This window comes from Mus caroli, unplaced genomic scaffold, assembly GCF_978045245.1.
Source record: "Mus caroli unplaced genomic scaffold, Mus_caroli_1 scaffold_10, whole genome shotgun sequence".
Taxonomy (NCBI): Eukaryota; Metazoa; Chordata; class Mammalia; order Rodentia; family Muridae; genus Mus; species Mus caroli.
Window position 1 is genome coordinate 45,323,838 of NW_028227265.1, and position 18,171 is coordinate 45,342,008.

At 50.1% G+C, this 18,171-nt stretch overlaps 1 protein-coding gene across 2 annotated transcripts; it reads left to right on the top strand.

Annotated features, from left to right (window-relative positions):
• The first annotated feature begins 5,463 nt into the window (after positions 1-5,463).
• Positions 5,464-17,548, top strand: Yju2b (YJU2 splicing factor homolog B). 2 transcript variants are annotated; one of them, XM_021170456.3, is made up of 10 exons: positions 5,464-5,535; positions 8,788-9,020; positions 11,431-11,484; positions 11,843-11,925; positions 12,732-12,787; positions 14,057-14,117; positions 15,197-15,339; positions 15,418-15,590; positions 16,644-16,782; positions 16,961-17,548. In XM_021170456.3, the coding sequence occupies exons 2-10, from the start codon at positions 9,018-9,020 to the stop codon at positions 17,365-17,367; spliced, it is 1,119 nt and encodes a 372-aa protein (XP_021026115.1). In that variant the 5' UTR covers positions 5,464-5,535; positions 8,788-9,017; the 3' UTR covers positions 17,368-17,548. The 2 variants fall into 2 exon arrangements, with proteins under 2 accessions (XP_021026115.1, XP_021026116.1); XM_021170457.3 differs by lacking the exon at positions 5,464-5,535 and adding an exon at positions 5,552-7,838.
• The last annotated feature ends 623 nt before the right edge of the window (positions 17,549-18,171 follow it).

Genomic DNA, 18,171 nt, shown 5'->3' on the forward strand with positions numbered 1-18,171 from the left:
GGCAGAGGGTGGAAGGAGAGAGAGACAGAGAGAGCGGGGATGAGACAAAAGAAAACGCATATCAAAAATAGTAGTGTTATAAAGAGAATGAATATGAGTAGCTGTGGGGAGAGACGCTCGTGAATGGGAGCGGGTTTAGTGAAGCCCTGTAATGATGGAGAGATTATCTCCTGAATGTTTTCCTCTGACCTCCACACCCACATCATAGCACATGTGCCAACAAACACACACAGCATATACAAGAAAAAAAATAAAATAGAGTTGAGGACCTGGAGAAAATGGTTCATCAGTTAAGAACACTGGCTGCTCTTCTAAACTTGAGTTCAGTTCCCAGCACCCACACTGTGGTTTACAATTATCTGTAACTCCAGGTCCAGGGCATCTGACATCATCCTCTGCTTCCATGAGCACCAGGCATGCATGTGGTACACAGAAATGCTGCAGGTAAACTGCCCACACACAAATTGAAAATATAAATAATAACAAAGACACTGCTAATTCCTTCTGGCTCCTAATTCCTTGCTGAGCCGGCTTCTGTATCAATTGCTCTTCTCATGGCTGTGACCAAATACCTAGTGGGAAGCAAGTTAAAGGATGAGGGCTGATTGTGGCTCACAGTTTGAGGGAACATAGTCTACCACAGCAGAAGAGCATGGTGGCAGAAGCCTGTGGTGGCTGGTCACATTGCTTCCACAGTCAGGAAGCAGGAATGGACTATAAAGCCCGAGACTCTTCCCCAGTGACCCACTTCCATCCCCTAAAGGTTCCATGACCTGCCTAGGCAGCACCAACAGCTGGGAACCAAGTGCTCAAATACAGGAGCCTGCAGTGGACATTTCATATCCCAACATCAATTTCCCATGAGTGTATCCAGATACCTGAGGAAATCTGCTTAAAGGAGTAGCATTTTATTTGGATCCACTGTTGCAGCAGCTGCAGCTCATGGTCATTTGTTGCTGTGGCCTGAAGTGAGGCAGGACATGGCAGAAGACACGACAGAGAAAAGCTGTTTAACTCACGGTGGCTAGGAGGCACAAAGGCCTGTAAGGAAGAGACTAGGGACAAGTAAATCCTTCAAGGACACACCTTGAGTGACCTACTTCCTGCCTAGTTACATAGCCAGTTCTAGGTTAGCCAGGGCTATATAGTGAGATCCTTTCTGAAAAAGTAAGACTAGCAAACAAAACCCAAATCATGCAAAATTAAAAGCCCTACTTTCCTTACGTTGCTTCTGCCAGACACAAGTTACTAAGATACATGCTAGATGCTTCCATGCGGTCTCTGAGGAAGCTGGCCACCATAGTCTCGTTTTAGATTTAATCACGCGTGTCTGTGTCTTTGTGTGGGCATGTGTACATATGTGTAGATGCTGTGAGAAAGCAGGGGTGTCTGATCCCCATGAGAGCTGGGGTTACGGGCAGGTGTGAGCCCCTGGTGCTGGCAAGCATATCTTGACCTCTCTCAGTCCCTTGGTGTGTTTTGAAACAAGGACACATAGTAGCTGTAGTCTGGACTGAAATGCACTGACCTCAAAGTCCTGTATTGAGGATGTGGTTCTGTGTGCAGCAACCTTCAGGGCGGGGGTCAGGACAGTGTCTGGGCCACAGAGCTTGGCCCCATCAATAGAACAACCCATATGCTGATTCGGAGCAGACTGCGCAACAGAAGGGGAACATGAGGAGGTGGTGCTGCCATTTAAAGGGGCAGAAAATGGTTTAATTTCTTTGCCAATCAAATAATTAAAAGGCAACAAGAAGTTTTGCAAAGCCAAAATTTCTTCAAAATGAGGCTGGTGAGAAAGGTGGACTCTTGATGTCAGGCATGCACCCTCATCCCAGCTCACTTCCGGTGTTAGAGACAGCGCTGATGGAGTGTGACCCTCTCACACGAACCAACCTCCCCTTCTAAGCTTTATTTCCTTTTTAAGTATTTCTAATTTATTTTGACTTGTGTACATCTGTCTGTGTCTGTGTGAGTTTATGTCACCACAAGTGTACAGGTGTCCACAGAGGCCAAAAGGTGTTAGATCCCTTGGAACTAGAGTTATAGACAGTTGGGAGCTGCCTAATATGGGTTCTGGAAACTGAATCAGGCCCTCTGCAAGAGCACTAAATGTACATGACCACTGAGCCATCTGTCTTAGCCAAAGGTTCTATTGCTGTGATAAACACCGTGACTGTCTGAGTTACAGTTACTATTGTTGTGATAAAACACCATAACCAAACACAACTTGGGGAGGAAAGGGTTATTTGGCTTACACTTGCACATCATTAGTTCATTATCAAAGGAAGTAAGGACAGAAACTCAAAACAGGGCTGCAACCTAATTTGCATGCCAAACCGGAGGCTGGCATGGATGATGCTCGTCAAATCTCCCTCTCTTGTAACTCTGCCTTTACACAAGCAAGTTCCTACTGGGCTGCTGTCTCAGCCTCAGATACTTTTATCACTACACACAGCAGCAGCAGGGAACCCTGGCATGCACTCTTAGATGGAAACTTTTTTCCTGGATACTTAACTATTCTCAGGGAACCCCAAAACCCAGAAGGTGGACCACACTCACCAAGCAGGCATTACCACCCTGTGCTGCGTGAACTGACAACATGACTGCTTTATGCTATGGTTAAGGGAAAGTGTTTCACTGCAGAGATGAGGGAGGATGAGAAGGGTAAAAAGAAAAATAGACTGGACCTGACCATGAGAGAAGCAGGAGCAGAGCAGAGAGACTGTAAGGGCCCATGATTCACCAAAGAATGATATCCCAGACTCAAATAGTACGTAAACGCAAAGATTGTTTTATTCTGTAGAAGTCCAGCATGCTGGGGTCTCCCATTACCAAGACAGAGAGACACCCAAGTGAGCTTGCAGGCCTGATTTAAAGCACATTAGGGATGTTCCGGGAGGGTGACCTCCATGTTAATCTGTTGGGTCTGTCTCTACTGACATTCCATTACCAGGGTGTCGGGGCTGGGAACCTGCTGGGGAGGTCTGGAAACTGTTGCTGAGGAAGTAACTGAGGAAGTCTGGAAACTGCTGCTGACCCATTGTCCTTGCCTCAGGCCAGGCCAGGTGGCAGGGCAGCTTCTGAGGCCTGGACTTGCCTGGAATTGCCCAGTTCTTGGAGACAGAGATTTAGGTCTAGTCTCCTTAACTGCCAATTTGAAGCCTGCCATGGAGTCAGACTGTCTCAAGACAGAGATAGAAACCCACACAGAGAAAGAAAGAGGTGGGGGAGAGAGGGAGACTGGGAGTATAGCTGAAATAGCAATATTATAAGGAGAAAGAGTGGCTAGGGGTGGGGAAGCCTGTGAGCTGGGGGGAGTTTAGGGTTGGGGAAGAGATGAAAAGGGCCAGGGTGGACACGTGTAACAGGCACTTGTGGTACTCAGGGAGCCTGGAGGCCAGCATGTACTTTGGTGTGGTAACAGGTACCACAAACAGTCATTTGTGCCTCTGACTTTTGGAATTTGGGGAAATGGACTTTCCTCTGGATCTGACGAATACCACACAAAGCCTGTCATCCTGGGATCCCTCCCACGGACGCTCCAACTCCTGATAGCTCAGCCTTAGTCGCTCATACCCATAACAAGAACCCTGCTACTGCTGCTACGGCATAAAGTACACTAGCACCCTACAGGAAAGGCCGGCTTATCGCTTACCGGAAGTGCCTCCTCTGATGCTCCCCTCAGGAGGGTTAGCTTCATGAATGCCTGGCTAACTCACTCCTCCCAGGTCATCTCTGAATTCGCGGTTCCTCCTCTCTCACTGCCAAGTGATGTGTCACACAGACTTTTTCCTGGGAGGATACAGCACACAGACATTCTACTCATCCTTGAAAGAGAACCCACACAGACCAAAGCAACCATTGCACTGAAGTCTGATGTCCTACAAACGACATCCTACCAGGGTTATTATAAACAGGAGTGTGTGTCAGGGTTGCTTACAAGAAGGGTTGACTCAAAAGCAGGCCCCAGAGTCTCTGCTCACACTGTGAGGCCCCTCGCCCTGTCATTGACTCTTTTATATAAAGCTGAGCTCAGGGGCCTTCAAGAATCTTCCATGTTACTAACCTTTTGTTTTTTAATAGACCTGGCAGAAATGAAGATATCTAGAGAGACTCCTCCCTGCATCTCTCAATCTATCAGACCATAAAATAATGAACTCCAATGGGAATTTCCCCAGGAATCTCATGGTGGGCAAAAGAAAGGGCACCAGCCAGAGGGGGAAGAGAAAGTCTTCTGGAAAGAGATTTCACCCAGTTCTAGGTTTTGCGGACCAACTTACAGGATGAGACTGAAGACCAGACAATGGTGGGTCAATGGTGGGCGGGACCACACCTTGACCAAGACTGCTTAGATGTGCAGATCCTTGTACCTTTAAACCATGATCTCACACCAGAACTTAAGAGTGTTCCTTCCCCAAATCTCTTTGGCCCTCTTTCTAAAGTGCCACCATTGAATAAACCTCTTTTTTTCTGCTTTCTACTTTTTTGGTGGGGGTGGGGGCGGATTTTTTTCAAGTCGGGGTTTCTCTCTGTAGCCTTGGCTGTCCTGGAACTCACTCTGTAGATTCAGAGATCCCGCCTGCCTCTGCCTCCCTAGTGCTGCGATTAAAGGCGTGTGCCACCGTTGCCCGCCTTTGCTTTGTACTTTTTGTTTTTATTTTTTTGTTTTTCGAGACAGGGTTTCTCTGTATAGCCCTGGCTGTCCTGGAACTCACTTTGTAGATCAGGCTGGCCTCGAACTCAGAAATCCACCTGCCTCTGCCTCCCAAGTGCTGGGATTAAAGGCGTGAGCCACCATGTCGGGCATTGCTTTGTACTTCTAAGATTTATTTACCTCAACAAGTGTTTTGGCTGCATATATGTATGTGCACCACATACTTGCCCAGAGACCTAAAAATATCCCTCTGACTCTACTACCCTCAGTCGTGGCACACTAGCACTCACCCACACACATACATATGTATTTTTTGAGACAGTGTACTCCTGACAGGCCTTTGATTATGTAGACTACCTGCCTCTGCCTCCAGAGTGCTGGGATTAAAGGTGTTGGCCACCAAGTCTGGTCATAAACATAATTTTTTAAAATCCATAAATAAATAGCCTGGGCTGTATTGGTAATCCCACTACTTGGAGATCACAAGGCGAGTCAGAGTCATCTTCAGCAATATAATGAGATGCAGGGTCAAACTGGGATACAAGAAAACTGGTCTCAAACGTCAGTCAAATCAAAGCTTAAAAATGACGAATCAGCTCCTTCGAAAACGCAACCGCCAAGGAGGGTTGGGCGGTACCAAAGTAGATCTTCCGGGAGTAAGCCATCTCCGATTAGGCTACTACCGGTGGGAGGGGCTTTTAACGGCTAGACAGGCCTGAATTGGTCAGTCTGCAATAGTCTCAGCCAATCAAGATGACGAAAGTGCCTCGCTCCAGTTTGCGCAGGCGCTTTCGGGCCGCAGAGGCGGGCGCTCTGCGGGTTCTTAGCTCCGGGTGTGCTTCCGGGCTGGTGGAGGCGTGACGTCAGGAAGAGGGCAGGTAGGTACGGGGTGAGGACCGGTCCGCGACGGCGACGGGGGTGGCAGGTCCTCAATCCCACCCCTGCGGCCTGGCACGGGAGATGCTGTACCTGCGGACGCGAGCGGGTTCCCAGGGCCCAGCCGCCGTTTTAGGCCAATGGCACCCCTAGGCGTCTTCATGCTGAAGATGAGCCCTCCTAGCCCGAGTTGAAACATAGTGCTTGGGAACAGTAGCTTGGGGGCCGGCGAGGTGGCTTAGCTGGTAGTGACGCTTGTGGCCAAACCTGACAACATGAGTTCGACCCCTGAGCATGGTGAAAGAATCGATTCTTGTAGGCTGTTCTCTGATCTACACTCTCACTTCGTTGCACACTCCGCCAACACACGCAGAACAAATAAATGTAATTTGTAAGGCTGGCGAGGTGGCTCCGCGGTTAAGAACTTGACCTGCTTGCTCTCTAGCAGAGAACCAGGGTTCAGTTCCCAGAGCTCACAGCTGCCTGTATCTCCAGAGAATACAACCCTCTACCCTTTCCGGTCACCTGAACTCACTTCTGCACACACATACACATAACAAAAATATTTTTTATAGTTGTTAGTAGGTAGGAGAAATTTGAAATGGTCACTTTTCTTTGTCCCATGCCTGTTCTTCTCAATACTTAACACCTGTCATGACTCCCAAAGGCAGTCTCAGCGACTGAATCCTTTAGAAAAAATTTTTTTTCCCTAAATGGAGAAACTGGGATCCAGGTAGCCCCTGGCCCAGAGTCAGGCAGCTAGAAAGCAGCAGAGAGGAGATTGATGCCCAAGCTGTGGTCTGCTGTGGCATTTGAGGTCAGGAATGACCCTTGGCACAGAAGAGCCCCTGTGCGTCCGCCTGAGCAGACTGGGTGTAATCTGGCTGTGATATTACCTGTGGTGATTAGCCATTTAAGACTTCAGAAGCTGAGGATCTGGAGTACTAGGCCAGCCTGGATTACACAGAAAGGCATGTCTCCAAAACAAACATGTTCAACATTGTAAAGCAGACCCCAGGCACACAGCACTTCAAGCTGGGTGGTCCACACTACCAGCCCATACACTGTTTCAGTATAGCAAACCCCAGAGTCACTCCCGCTCCCATTACCCTGTTTTTAATTTTTGTTTGTTTTGATTTTGCTTTTTGAGACAGGGTCTTCCTGTGTGGTTCTGGCTAGCCTGGAACTTGGCTGTGTGGACCATATTGGCCTCGAACTCAGTGTGTACCCTCCTGGTTCTACACACACACACACCCTGAATGCTGGGATTAAAGGCATACACCATCGCTCCCTGGGCTGTATTCTCTTCTGACGGGTGATGAGCAGGCAATCCAGAAAAGTCAGACTCAGGTCAACAGCTGGTAAAGAATGGAGCTTGAATTTAAACTCAGGTAGCTGTGCCTCCCAAACCTGGCTGGGCATTGAAGTACTTGGTCATCAAAGGTATCTGGGTCAGGATGTGTGACGATGACTCAGTAGGTGAAGACACTGCCACCAAGCCTAGCTATCTGAGTTCCATCCCCCATGTGGGGGAAGGAGAGAGTTAACTCCTCCTCTGACCTGCACACAATGACACAGTCACACCTGGACACACACACACACAATGTTTTAATTTAGGGGTGGAGAGATGGCTCAGTAGTTAAGAGCACATACTGCTTTTCTGAAATATCTGAGTTCAGTTCCCAGTCCCCATGTCAGGTGACTCAACGGCTACCTGTAATTCCAGCTCCAGGGAGTCTAATGTCCTCTCCTAGACTCTCTGGGCACAAGCACACACTATTTAAAAATAAATTTCTCTTTTAAAAACCTTACCCCTGGAGTTGGTGATACACACCTTTAATCCCAGTGCTTAGGAGGCAGAAGCAGGTGGATCACAGAGTGACTTCCAGGGCTAAGGCTACACAGAAAAACCTTCTCTCAAAAAAACAGAAACAAACAAACAAAAAATTAAAAATAAAAAATCCTCAAGACAGCTGGGAAGAGTGGAGAAAATCCTAAATAAATGCAGTTTCTGAATTCTGGCACCTCAGTTTGCATTTGAAGCTTTGCCCCACACAAACAAGTGCCCTGCCAACAACAGCCTCTGATGCTCTGTGAGTCCTCCGTGATCACTAAATGAAGAAAGAGAAAAGGAAAAAAGGTCATGGTTACTCCTAAGTGAAGCAGAAAGTTGATTGTAGATAAAAGGGAGAGCAGGGGCAGAGACATCTGGGGAGCCCCGAGTGCCGACGTGGCCAGAGTGAGCCGGACCATATGGGAGAGAGGAGAAGGTGCAGCACCCAGGCGGGCAGACATACAAAAAGGAGTGGGTAACTCAAATGTCTGGGTTTTATATATATATAGAGAGAGAGAGAGAGCCTTTGTGGGGGAGCAGCCTAGCCTCTGGGCTGCAAAGTTTAGGGTAGGGAACAAGATATGTCAGCCATACCCCTTAATGTGTAGGGACAGAGGCTAAGGGGTACTGGAAGGACCCGGTGGCCAGGTCTGATTTGATATGTTAACTAGGTGCCTCAGCCATTCGCCCTGGGTTTGAAATTTACCATAGCAGTGAGATGTGGCAAGACTGAAGCTAGCACAGTACAGTACATCTAGGGCATGGGCTATAGCTCAGTGCTAGGGCCCCTGCCTAGAATCCTCCAGTGAGGGTCGGGGAAGTGGGAGTCAGTGGGAGAGCACTGTCTTAGCCTTTGGAGGCTCCGAGTCCTTCTCAGTAATTCAGGAGCAGTCTGCTTGCCTGCTCTCTGAAGACAGCCAGGAACTCAGCTTGGCTAGAGGAGAGGGGTAAGAGACTTCTACAGAGGGCAAGGCGTGGGAGGCAGAAAGGCCTGTAGATATGATTATAAACTAGACAGTCAGGGCATCGTGATGCTGAGTGGATATATATATATATATACATACACACACACATATATATGTGTGTGTGTATGTAAGTATCGGGCCGATAAGATGGCTCGGTGGCTTTCCACCAACCCTACAACCTGAGTGATGAAAGGTTCAATGTGGAAAGAAGAGAACTGACTCCTACAAGTTGTCCTCTGACCTCCATGTGCTTACCATGCCATGCGCACATGCAGGAATTCATATTTTAAAATGTACATTTCAAAGCCCATTGCAGCTTCTGCAGCAGGAGCAGGACAGGCGGTAGGAATTAAGGGAAGGGTTAGGACACCAATTGTATTGTGTCTGCTCGGTCACTCCAGTGTAGAGTCTGGAGCCACATGGTTCTCTTAACTGTCTGTCTGTCTCCCCTCCAGGCTCTCCTTGGACACTCCTGTACTCTCTGGAGGCTCCGCATCAGGTTGCAACTCAGAACTATTGTGAACTTCAAGAAATAGGAAGGTCCAAGTGACACAGCCACACCTCTACAGGACAGCCGTGTGCGGCCTCTGAGGCTCCACAGGAGGGCACGTCTCACTGCATGCGTTGACCAGGCCAATTTCACAGTTGCAGCCTTGCTAGTGAGGACCTATAGGCAGCTCCCAAGATGGTGAGTAGATTCCCATATCTGGAGTCCTGGCAGCCCTGTCCCTCCCGGGCTCTTGAGTGGTAGTTATTGATTGTTATGTATCATGGTCTCAGAGCTTTGCTGGGAACTTGAACTACCACCCGACAAGCCGTCTATCCTCTCTGTCGAGATCCTGCTCCCATCCTGCCCCCTTCCCTTCCTTTCTGATGCTATTTAGCTAAGGATGATCTTGAACTCCTGGCCCTTCTTTCTCAGAGATCCAGTCCCAGTGCAGAGATGATGCCTCCCTGCTGCAGAGTTGGGGATGGAAGTCAGGGCCTTGCAAGCGCTAGGCGGGTGCTCTGCCACTGAGCCCTGCCCTACCCCAGCCCTGCATTAGGCGCTGTGAAGTGTGTGTGTCCCCGCCCCCTCCTTCTTCAGTGTAGCTCTAGGAAGGTGTCACTCTGAAAAGGAGATCCTGTACAACTAAGCTAAGCAGTAACTCTTTTAAAAGTAGATAGTCATGTACTTTCTTTATTTATTGTAGAGCAGGCGTGCATGCGTGTGGGGGTCAGTTTGGAGGAGTTGGCTCTCTCCTTCCACCATGTGGTCCCCGGGTTTCAAGTTCAGGTCTTAGGCTTGCTCGCGGACACCTTTGACACCTTTACTCACCGTCAGCCCTGAGGAGCCAGCCACTCTTGCCTCAGCACCACTGATCGCGACTCCGCTGCTTCCAGCTGAGTCTGCCTGCTGTGAGCATGTAACACACTATGCTGTCCTGTCTGCTTTCTCACTCGGCATCTTGTGTTCATCTTCTTCCGTGTACGGTGTGGATAGACTTTTCCCAGGGCAGGACTGCCCTCAGGCAAGCATTTTACCAGGGGGCTAATCCACCGAACTGACCATGGATTTTGTTGTTTGGTTTTGAAACTGTATTTTAGTTACAACATTTCTCTCTTCCTTTCTTCACTCCAAACTCTCCCATCTATCCCTCCTTGCTGTCCTTCAGATTCACGGCCTCTTTTGTCATCAGCTATTCTTGCCTGCACATATGAATTTGTGTATACATTCCCTAATATAACCTATTGAATCCAGACACTGTCACTCTTGTGTATGTTTTCAGGGCTAACATTTGGCACTGGGCAACCCGTTGGTGTGTTTCTCTCAGGGGAGGGCAGCCTCTCCTGCTCCTAGCTTCCCTCAGTTGTCTGTGGCTGTGTGTATAGGGTAGAGGCCTAGACCTCATGGTCTTCACCCTGTCCGCTTTGACATGTTGGTTGATATTCTTGTTCAGCCCACATTTGGGCAGTCATGTGGGTAAGACTTCATGGGTATACCTTCTGATGTCACTAAAAGAGATGAGTATATCTTCTGATGTCTCTAAGAGACAGTCTCACAGCAAAGTCCCTGATCCTCTGGACCTTACAGTCTCCCTGCCTCCTCCTCCACAATGTTTGCTGCACCATGGATGTGGGAGGGTTTTGCAGTTGAACAGCAGCTCCACAACTCTGTATATTGATGGGTTATTGTTTTCTATAGTGGTCTTTGTTGTAAAGAGAAGTTTCCTTGATGAGGGATAAAGACCACACTTACTGGTCTAGACCCTGGAAGGGGACATGGGAACCTGGCTAGATATAGAGTGGGGTGGTATAGGCAATGCCACTCCGCTGGGAGACATTCTGGTCAGCTATTTCTCCCTGATGACTGACAGTCTTCTGTGAAGAACAAGCCTTAGCTTTGAGCCCCTGTTGTATGGAAACCTCTGACCCCTGACACAGCTACCACATCAGAGTGGATCTTCTTCCACAGCCCAGATTTAGAGACCAGCTTGACAGCCATAGCTTAGGGTAGTGGAGAATCTTTAAATATATTTCATGGGTAATCTAAGAGAAATGCCAGTAGGGCATGGTGGCTCACCCCCGTAATGCCAGCTCTCAGAGGTGAGGTGGAAGGATTGCTTTGAGGTCAAGATCAGCCTGGCTGTGGAATGAAGTTCGGTCTCATTCAAAAAAAAAGTGAAATGGGCTGTAACTCAGCTGGTGGTGTGCTTGCCTAGCAGAAGGTCTGGAGTCTACCCCCAGCAACCTGTAAGCCAGGCGTGGGACATGTCTCTAATACCAGCATTAGAAGGAGGATCATGGCCAGCCTTAGCTACAGGCAGAGCAAGTTTGTGGCTAGCTCAGCTACAAGAAACTCTGTTGTATTTAAAAAAAAAAAAAAGACAAACCATCGTCAGCGTCCATCCATCCCCACTTCTTTACCATTGCCTGCAGTCCCCAGGAGCTCGTAACCACTCCAATAAAACTGTGTATTGCCTTAAGGGGTTTTCCAAAGCTCTAGTAATTGGTTTTCTATCCAGGTTGCACTGTAGGTCAGACACTGGGTGGAACCTTCAGCACGTCGCTAGGGCCCTGCATGACCCTCTCCAACTCATGCTTCCCTCTGCTTCCAGGGTGAAAGGAAAGGCCAGAACAAGTACTACCCCCCGGACTTCAACCCCGAAAAGGTGAGCAGCTCCCCACAACCCCACAGCCTCGGGGCCAAGTGTCACAAGTCACCTAGAGAAGACTCGAAAGCCCCTGGGTGTGTGCAGGCTCTACCCAGTTACCATGCCATTGCATATAAAGCGTTCCTAGCGATTCTGGTGTCCCTGGGGGCTCCTGGAACTGCTTCCTTCAGATACCAAGGACCAGTCTGTCCCTGGCTCCAAGCTGTGTACAGACCTCCACACCTCCCATGCTGCTTGTAGGGAGTAAGAATGAAGCCCCTCCTCCTTGGGAGGATTGTCTCCCAGCAGTAGGAACAGCAGGGGAATAAGCCACCCAGCTTGGTCCTGCTTGGCTTCACTCACCCTTTCCATACAGCATGGCTCTCTCAACCGATACCACAACAGCCACCCACTTCGAGAACGGGCTCGGAAGCTTTCACAAGGCATCCTTGTTATCCGGTAAGAAACTACCCCTCCCTTCTCCCAAGATCTCCAGTTTCTTTCAATTATATCCCCTGATTGATTGACTCAGTGCTGGAACGTTATAATTCCATAAAGCAGTAGACATTGCATCAGTCAGCCATTGCTGTATAACAAAACAATAAACAGTTTTTACTGATAACAAGGCTGGGTGGGCTTGGAAGGACCTGACAAGGCCTTCTTCCTTCATTGATGAGTACCAGGAAGCAGAAGACTAGTCCTGTGGGGCCTTGGCCTGTACAGATAGACTGCTCCACAGCGGGTCGCTCTTCCAGCAGACCAACAGTACCATGGCTCCAAAAGAAGCAGAAGTGCCAGGGCTCTTAAGGCCAGGACCAAACGTGACATATTGAACCTTCTTTGCCATTGTCTGGTCAGATCCTGACTCCAGGGCTGGGCCAGGCTCTTCCTCTGGGTGGGACAAGCCAGAGGGTGATAGAGAAGGAGAGGAGCCCAGAAGAAAGAGTGGCCATCCAGGGCCTGTACAGGTGTATACTCCTACCTACCCGGGACTAGATGGCCTGAGACAGGAGGGCTACTTAAGTCCAAGAGTTCATGAACAGCCAGAATACATCTTAAGAAAAAAGGGAGTGGGGGAGCAATGGCTCAGTGGGTGAAGTGTTGCCAAGCCGGAGATCCTGAGTGCAGTGCCCACAGCCACGTAGTAGAAGGAAGGAATCGACTCCGTTTTCTGACTACCACACACACGGTGGCTAAGTCAATAAATGAATGTAGGAAAAAACTTTTAAAGGAAACAACAATAAAAAGTCCTTGTCTTTGTTTAGATTTGAAATGCCATACAACATCTGGTGTGACGGCTGTAAGAACCACATCGGCATGGGTGAGCGTGGGTCAGCGCCGCCAAGGGTGAGCGTGGGTGAGCGCCGCCATGGGTGAGTGTGGGTAAGCATGGGTGAGCGCCACCATGGGTGAGCATGGGTGAGTGTGGGGGAGCATGGGTGAGGGTGGGTGAGTGTCGCCCGTCCCACCTTCCCTGCCCACCCCTTCAGCCCCCTCTGTGCCAAGTACTATGAGACACTGGAAATGTTGCCAATCCCAAGGGCAAATCAGAAGGTGGCAGGTACCCAAGCCAGAGAACAATGAGACGGCTAGGCCCTGAGGTCCAGATCCTAGGCAAGGGCAGGGCAGGGATTTTCTTTGGATCCATCACTAGGGCAGAAAAGCAAGGGCAGATGCTGTTGCTAGGCTAGGCTATGGGGCAGAGATTGTCGGGTTTTTGACCTGCCTCAGGGTCAGCTAGGCTCCAGGAAGTCCGATGACAACCTAGATGCAGAGATCTGGGAGACAAGGTGGCTGTGGGAAGGGAAGGAAAGTGAGAGGCCCACAGCCTAGACCTACCTGAGGTGTGCACTGTTGGGGCAGAGATCAGGCCCTGGGCAGCTTTAAGACCCTGGGTCCTGTTCCCAGGACTGAAAACAGGGAGCTGAACCACCCCCAGACACCTCATGGCCACCTCTAGCCCAAGCTAAAGCAGCTGCCCCGGAGAGGAGCAGCCGGGCCATGCCACGGGCAGCACCCAGGCTCAGTACCTGCCACTCAGAAGATAGGACTATATTACCTCCCAGGAAAAATCAGGTAGTTTTAAAAAGAATAATGAAAGCTGAGCTTATTCACTCGAGTAGTATGTATGTATGTATGTATGTATGTATGTATGTATGTATGTATTTGAGACAGGGTCTGGCTGTGTCATCAAGGTAAGCCGCAAACTCCATCTTGCCTCTGCCTCTGTCTCCCGAGTGCTGGGGTCACAGGCATACCCCACACCCATCTTTCCATTGACATTTTCACCCTCATCTCTGTTGGTAAGATGGGAGACAGAGGTCCAGAGGGATGAGGCACCTCGCCCAGGGGACACAGTTGGGAGTCAGTGGAAGCAGGGTGGACCGGGCCTTTCTGTTTCAGTCCACACTGTCCTATAGCCTAGGTACCCCAGTGCTTCCCAAACTTCATTCTTTCCTACTGTGAGCTTCTGGGCCCTTGCAGGGTGCCTGCCTTCCCAGGCAGCAAACAGCAGTTTGTCTGTCTCCCACCCAAAGAAAAGCTGCTGCGGTGTCATGGTCCCAGCCTCTCTCTTTCCCCGCCCTCTCAGGTGTGCGCTACAATGCAGAAAAGAAGAAGGTTGGCAACTATTACACGACTCCAATCTACAGGTAGGTGCATCTGGTGGCACTTCAGGGATAGGGTTGGCTTCACGGGCTAAAGAGTCTATAGAGGAGTCTTGAAGGGGAAGGGAATGCAGCATCTTCCTCTAGAGCCGTCCTCTGTAGAACTGTCCATTCTGGCCTGTCAACCTCCTCCAATCCTTCATGGCTCCCACCTTCCCCAGTAAAAGCTCAGGCTCTCTTACTCTGCTTCAGACCTTGTAACCTCTGCTCCCTCCACACAGAAGCTAAATGGCTCCATCGCTGTGCTGCTCCGACACTGCCCTTTTGCAAAGCTGTCCCCTCTTGTGGGGTAGCTCTTCTTGCTGGGGCATGCTCACCCCAGGCACACCAGCCCCTCCCGGAGCAGATTGTCTTATTAGCTTTCCCAACTGTTGGCACCCAGCCTGGCACAGAAGAACCAGTAGAGGGGAGTGGGAAGGAGTGAACAGATGGGTAGGTGGGTGGGTATGAGGATGCCTAGGTGAGTGACTAGATAAGTGGGAAAGAACAGGGAGAGAATGAGTGGGTGGATGGATCTGAAGATGGATGCATAGATGGACCAATGGGCAGGCAATGGGTGGATGGATTAGTAGGTAGATGGATGGGTAGACAGACATGTGGATGAATAAACTGGTGGGTAGGTGAGTGGGTGAACTGGGGGGTGGGGGTGGGTAGATAGGTGAGGAATGAGCAGATAAAGGAATGAAAGAGCCAGCTTCCGTGTCTGGGTGGTGGACTGGAGGTGGAGATAGGGTCCTACTGTGTAGCCTGGGGTGTGCTGGGATCACAAGTGGGTGCCAGCACACCTACCAGTTCTGTTGGGTTATTTTGTCACCCTAGAGGTGAGAGCCAACATGAACATGCTGAGCAGGCTTTATACTTTGACCCTCCAGGCCCACCTTCAGCCTCTTGGTTGCTCCATCTGTATGCAAGCCAGTGCGTCTTCCTCAGGGTTCGCCCAGATGTGAGCTGGGTGCAGGGATACTCAGTGACTTCTGGAAGTGTGTAGTACACCAAAGGAAGTGGGCAGTGGTTCTGGGGTCTCAGGATGGAGCCACAGCATCCTAACTCCAGTTCCTCTTTAGGTTCAGGATGAAATGCCACCTCTGTGTCAACTACATCGAGATGCAAACAGACCCTGCCAACTGTGACTATGTCATCGTGAGTGGTGCCAGTCGCAAGGAGGAGCGTTGGGACATGGAAGACAACGAGCAGGTGCTGACCACAGGTGAGCACCATCTGCTTGCCCGTCCCACACGACCTCTGGCTGCTTCCCCAGAGTCACGCTTATGTGGTGTCCTTGCAGAGCATGAGAAGAAAGAGAAGCTGGAGACGGATGCCATGTTCCGCCTAGAGCATGGTGAGGCTGACCGAAGCACACTGAAGAAGGCCCTCCCCACACTCAGCCACATCCAGGAAGCACAGAATGCCTGGAAGGATGACTTCGCTCTGAATAGCATGCTACGGAGGCACTTCCGGGTGAGGGAAGCCCCAGGGGAAACAGGAGCAGACTCAGACCTGTGTCCCCGCATCCTACCTGCAAGCTGGTCCTTTCTTGTCTGGCTTCATGCTCCCTATGTACAGCACAGGAGTCATGCCCTGCCTAGATCTTTTCCTGATGCTATAGCAAACATACCACAGACTGGGAAATGTATTCTAGAATTATATTATGCACTGCTGTGCAAGCTGGAAATCTAGCAGTGAGCCACCTACAGACTGACCATGTACAGAGTGCCCAATCTCATTCCTTAAACTTCCGCTGGATCAAGGGGCAGATGGAACACATGCTCCCTGTGGACTCCTGTGTAAGGCACTGTGAAAGTCCCCTTAGACAGAAAGAGCCCTCACAAAGTTGCCTCTCCAAAGCTTCATGTTGTCAGCTGTCACAGAGGGAACTAAGTTTTGACAGAAGCAGGGAGCCAGTTTCAATGGTGTCTACCTGTGGTTCTAGCTACTCAGGGGACTGGAATGGGAAAATCACCCAAGCCCAGGAGTTGGAGACTAACCTCAAAACCAGAAAGCTGGGCCTGGTGGTTCATGCTTCTAACCACAACACTCAGGAAGCTGAGGCAGGGGAACTACTTCAAGTTCCAAGTCTGTCTGAGTTACCGAGGGAGACCTTGCCCTCCCATCCCCCAAATAAAACAGTAGGAAAAATTCTAGGGCCCCAGAATTGTCAATATGCTTCAGGCTTAAGTATTGCCTTAAATTCTCATCCCTGCCTGGGATCACAGGCATGGGCCAGCACACCTTTTTATCAGATTTTATATGATTTATCTAGTAGGTCACACCTGCAGCCCATCACTGATCAAAGTGTAGTGTTGTGGCACGTGTCCATCTTTTTGTCATGAATGCAGGACACTGACATTCAGAGAGCCTACACACAGGCTGCTTTTGTATCACAGGTTCTGTGTGGGCCCTTCCCTTGCTTCAGTGTCAGGCAGCAGCAGACCCAATGGCTGGACTGAGACCTATGGGTCTCAATGAAGTAGGGTTCTGATGTCCCTGCCTGTGTGCCACACCCACCCACAGGAGAAGAAGAAAGCCATGCAGGAGGAGGAAGAGAAGGACCAGGCACTGCAGGCAAAAGCCAGCCTAGACATCCCTCTTGTGCCAGAGTCTGAGGATGACCGCAGGCTGGCTGCCCTGCTAAGGTTGCACACCCTGGACTGTGAGTGCCAGCTCCCGACTGGGAGGTCCTTGGGAAGCAGAGGTTGTAGGGTTTGGAGGCACTTGGTCCCTAGGGCCCCTGTTATTTAAACTGGTGGGAAGAAAGCTCAAGACTAGGGGCATGTGCTCTGTGCCCACTCTGCCCCTGAACTTCTGCCCCTTGTCCAATGCTCCTACAGCTTACGAGGATAAGCAGCGAATGAAGCGGACAGAGATCATCCACCGCTCTTGGTTCCCCTCAGCCCAGGGACCCAGTGCTAGCAGCAACAAAGCTAGCAGCGTCCTGAAGAAGCTGTGCCAGGGCCGCAGACCACCCCCCAGCAGCACAGGCACGGTGGGGGACCTGGGCATAGTGAGGAGAAAGTCTCGAGACGTTCCAGAAAGTCCTCAGTGTGCAGCAGACAACTCCTTGTCAGAAGAACAAAGAGGGCCGCCAGGAACCACCCAGGGCGGCAAGACCTCAGAGTCCAAGAGAAACTGTAGTGATCAGGCCTTGCCCCTAGGTTCCTTCCAGGAAGACCTGCTGAACCCCAACACCCCCAACGCCTCCCTGGTAGCTGACTACTCAGACTCAGAGAGCGAGTAAGGGAGTCAGAATTCCAGGACCAGAAGCCAGCACGCGTCCAGACCTTAGGGACTGGCACATTGCTGCCAGCCCAGATACAGACTTACCTTCCTATACAGATTATTATTTATTTGGTTTTGGTGAGAATGCCTGTGCCTTGATGTAACCCTGATACCTGAGCATTAAAGTGCTGTTCTTTGTCCCTGCCTTGTTTCTAAACTCATCTAGTAGCTGCCTTGCCCTCACTTCCAGCCAACTAAGCAGATGCTGCTGCAGCATCGTTGTGACGGCAGTGTGGCCCCACAAAGCACGATGAAGGGTTTGAGATACTGACCAAGATTGGCCTCCCCTTAGGAGGTGTCAAGGACTACATAAGGAAGGTTGAAAGAGGGCCAGGCTGCTGGAGCCAGAGAAATAAAGCTAACGGCAGGCAGGAAGAACATCCAAACTCCATGTCATGGGCTGGTGTGGGCCACTCATAGTGGCTGTGGCCAGCCAGTAGGGATGTTTGTGAAACAACCTCAAAAACACCCTAATCCAGCCAGGCATAGTGGGCAGACAACTGTCATCCTGGCACGCCGGCAATAGAGACAAGGTGTGGTCCAGCTTTACGATAGGGTTTCTCATGTATCCCTGGCTGTCCTGGAACTCATTCTGTAACTATTGTGGAGCCAGACTCACAGATACATCTCTACCTCCCGAATGCTGGAATTAAAATCTGAGGTTTATTTTTGTGTGTTTGCATGTTGTGAGTATGTTGCCTCACTGAGGTCTGAAAGAGAGCCTTGAATCCCTTAAAACTAGCGGCAGTTGTGAAGCCTTTGG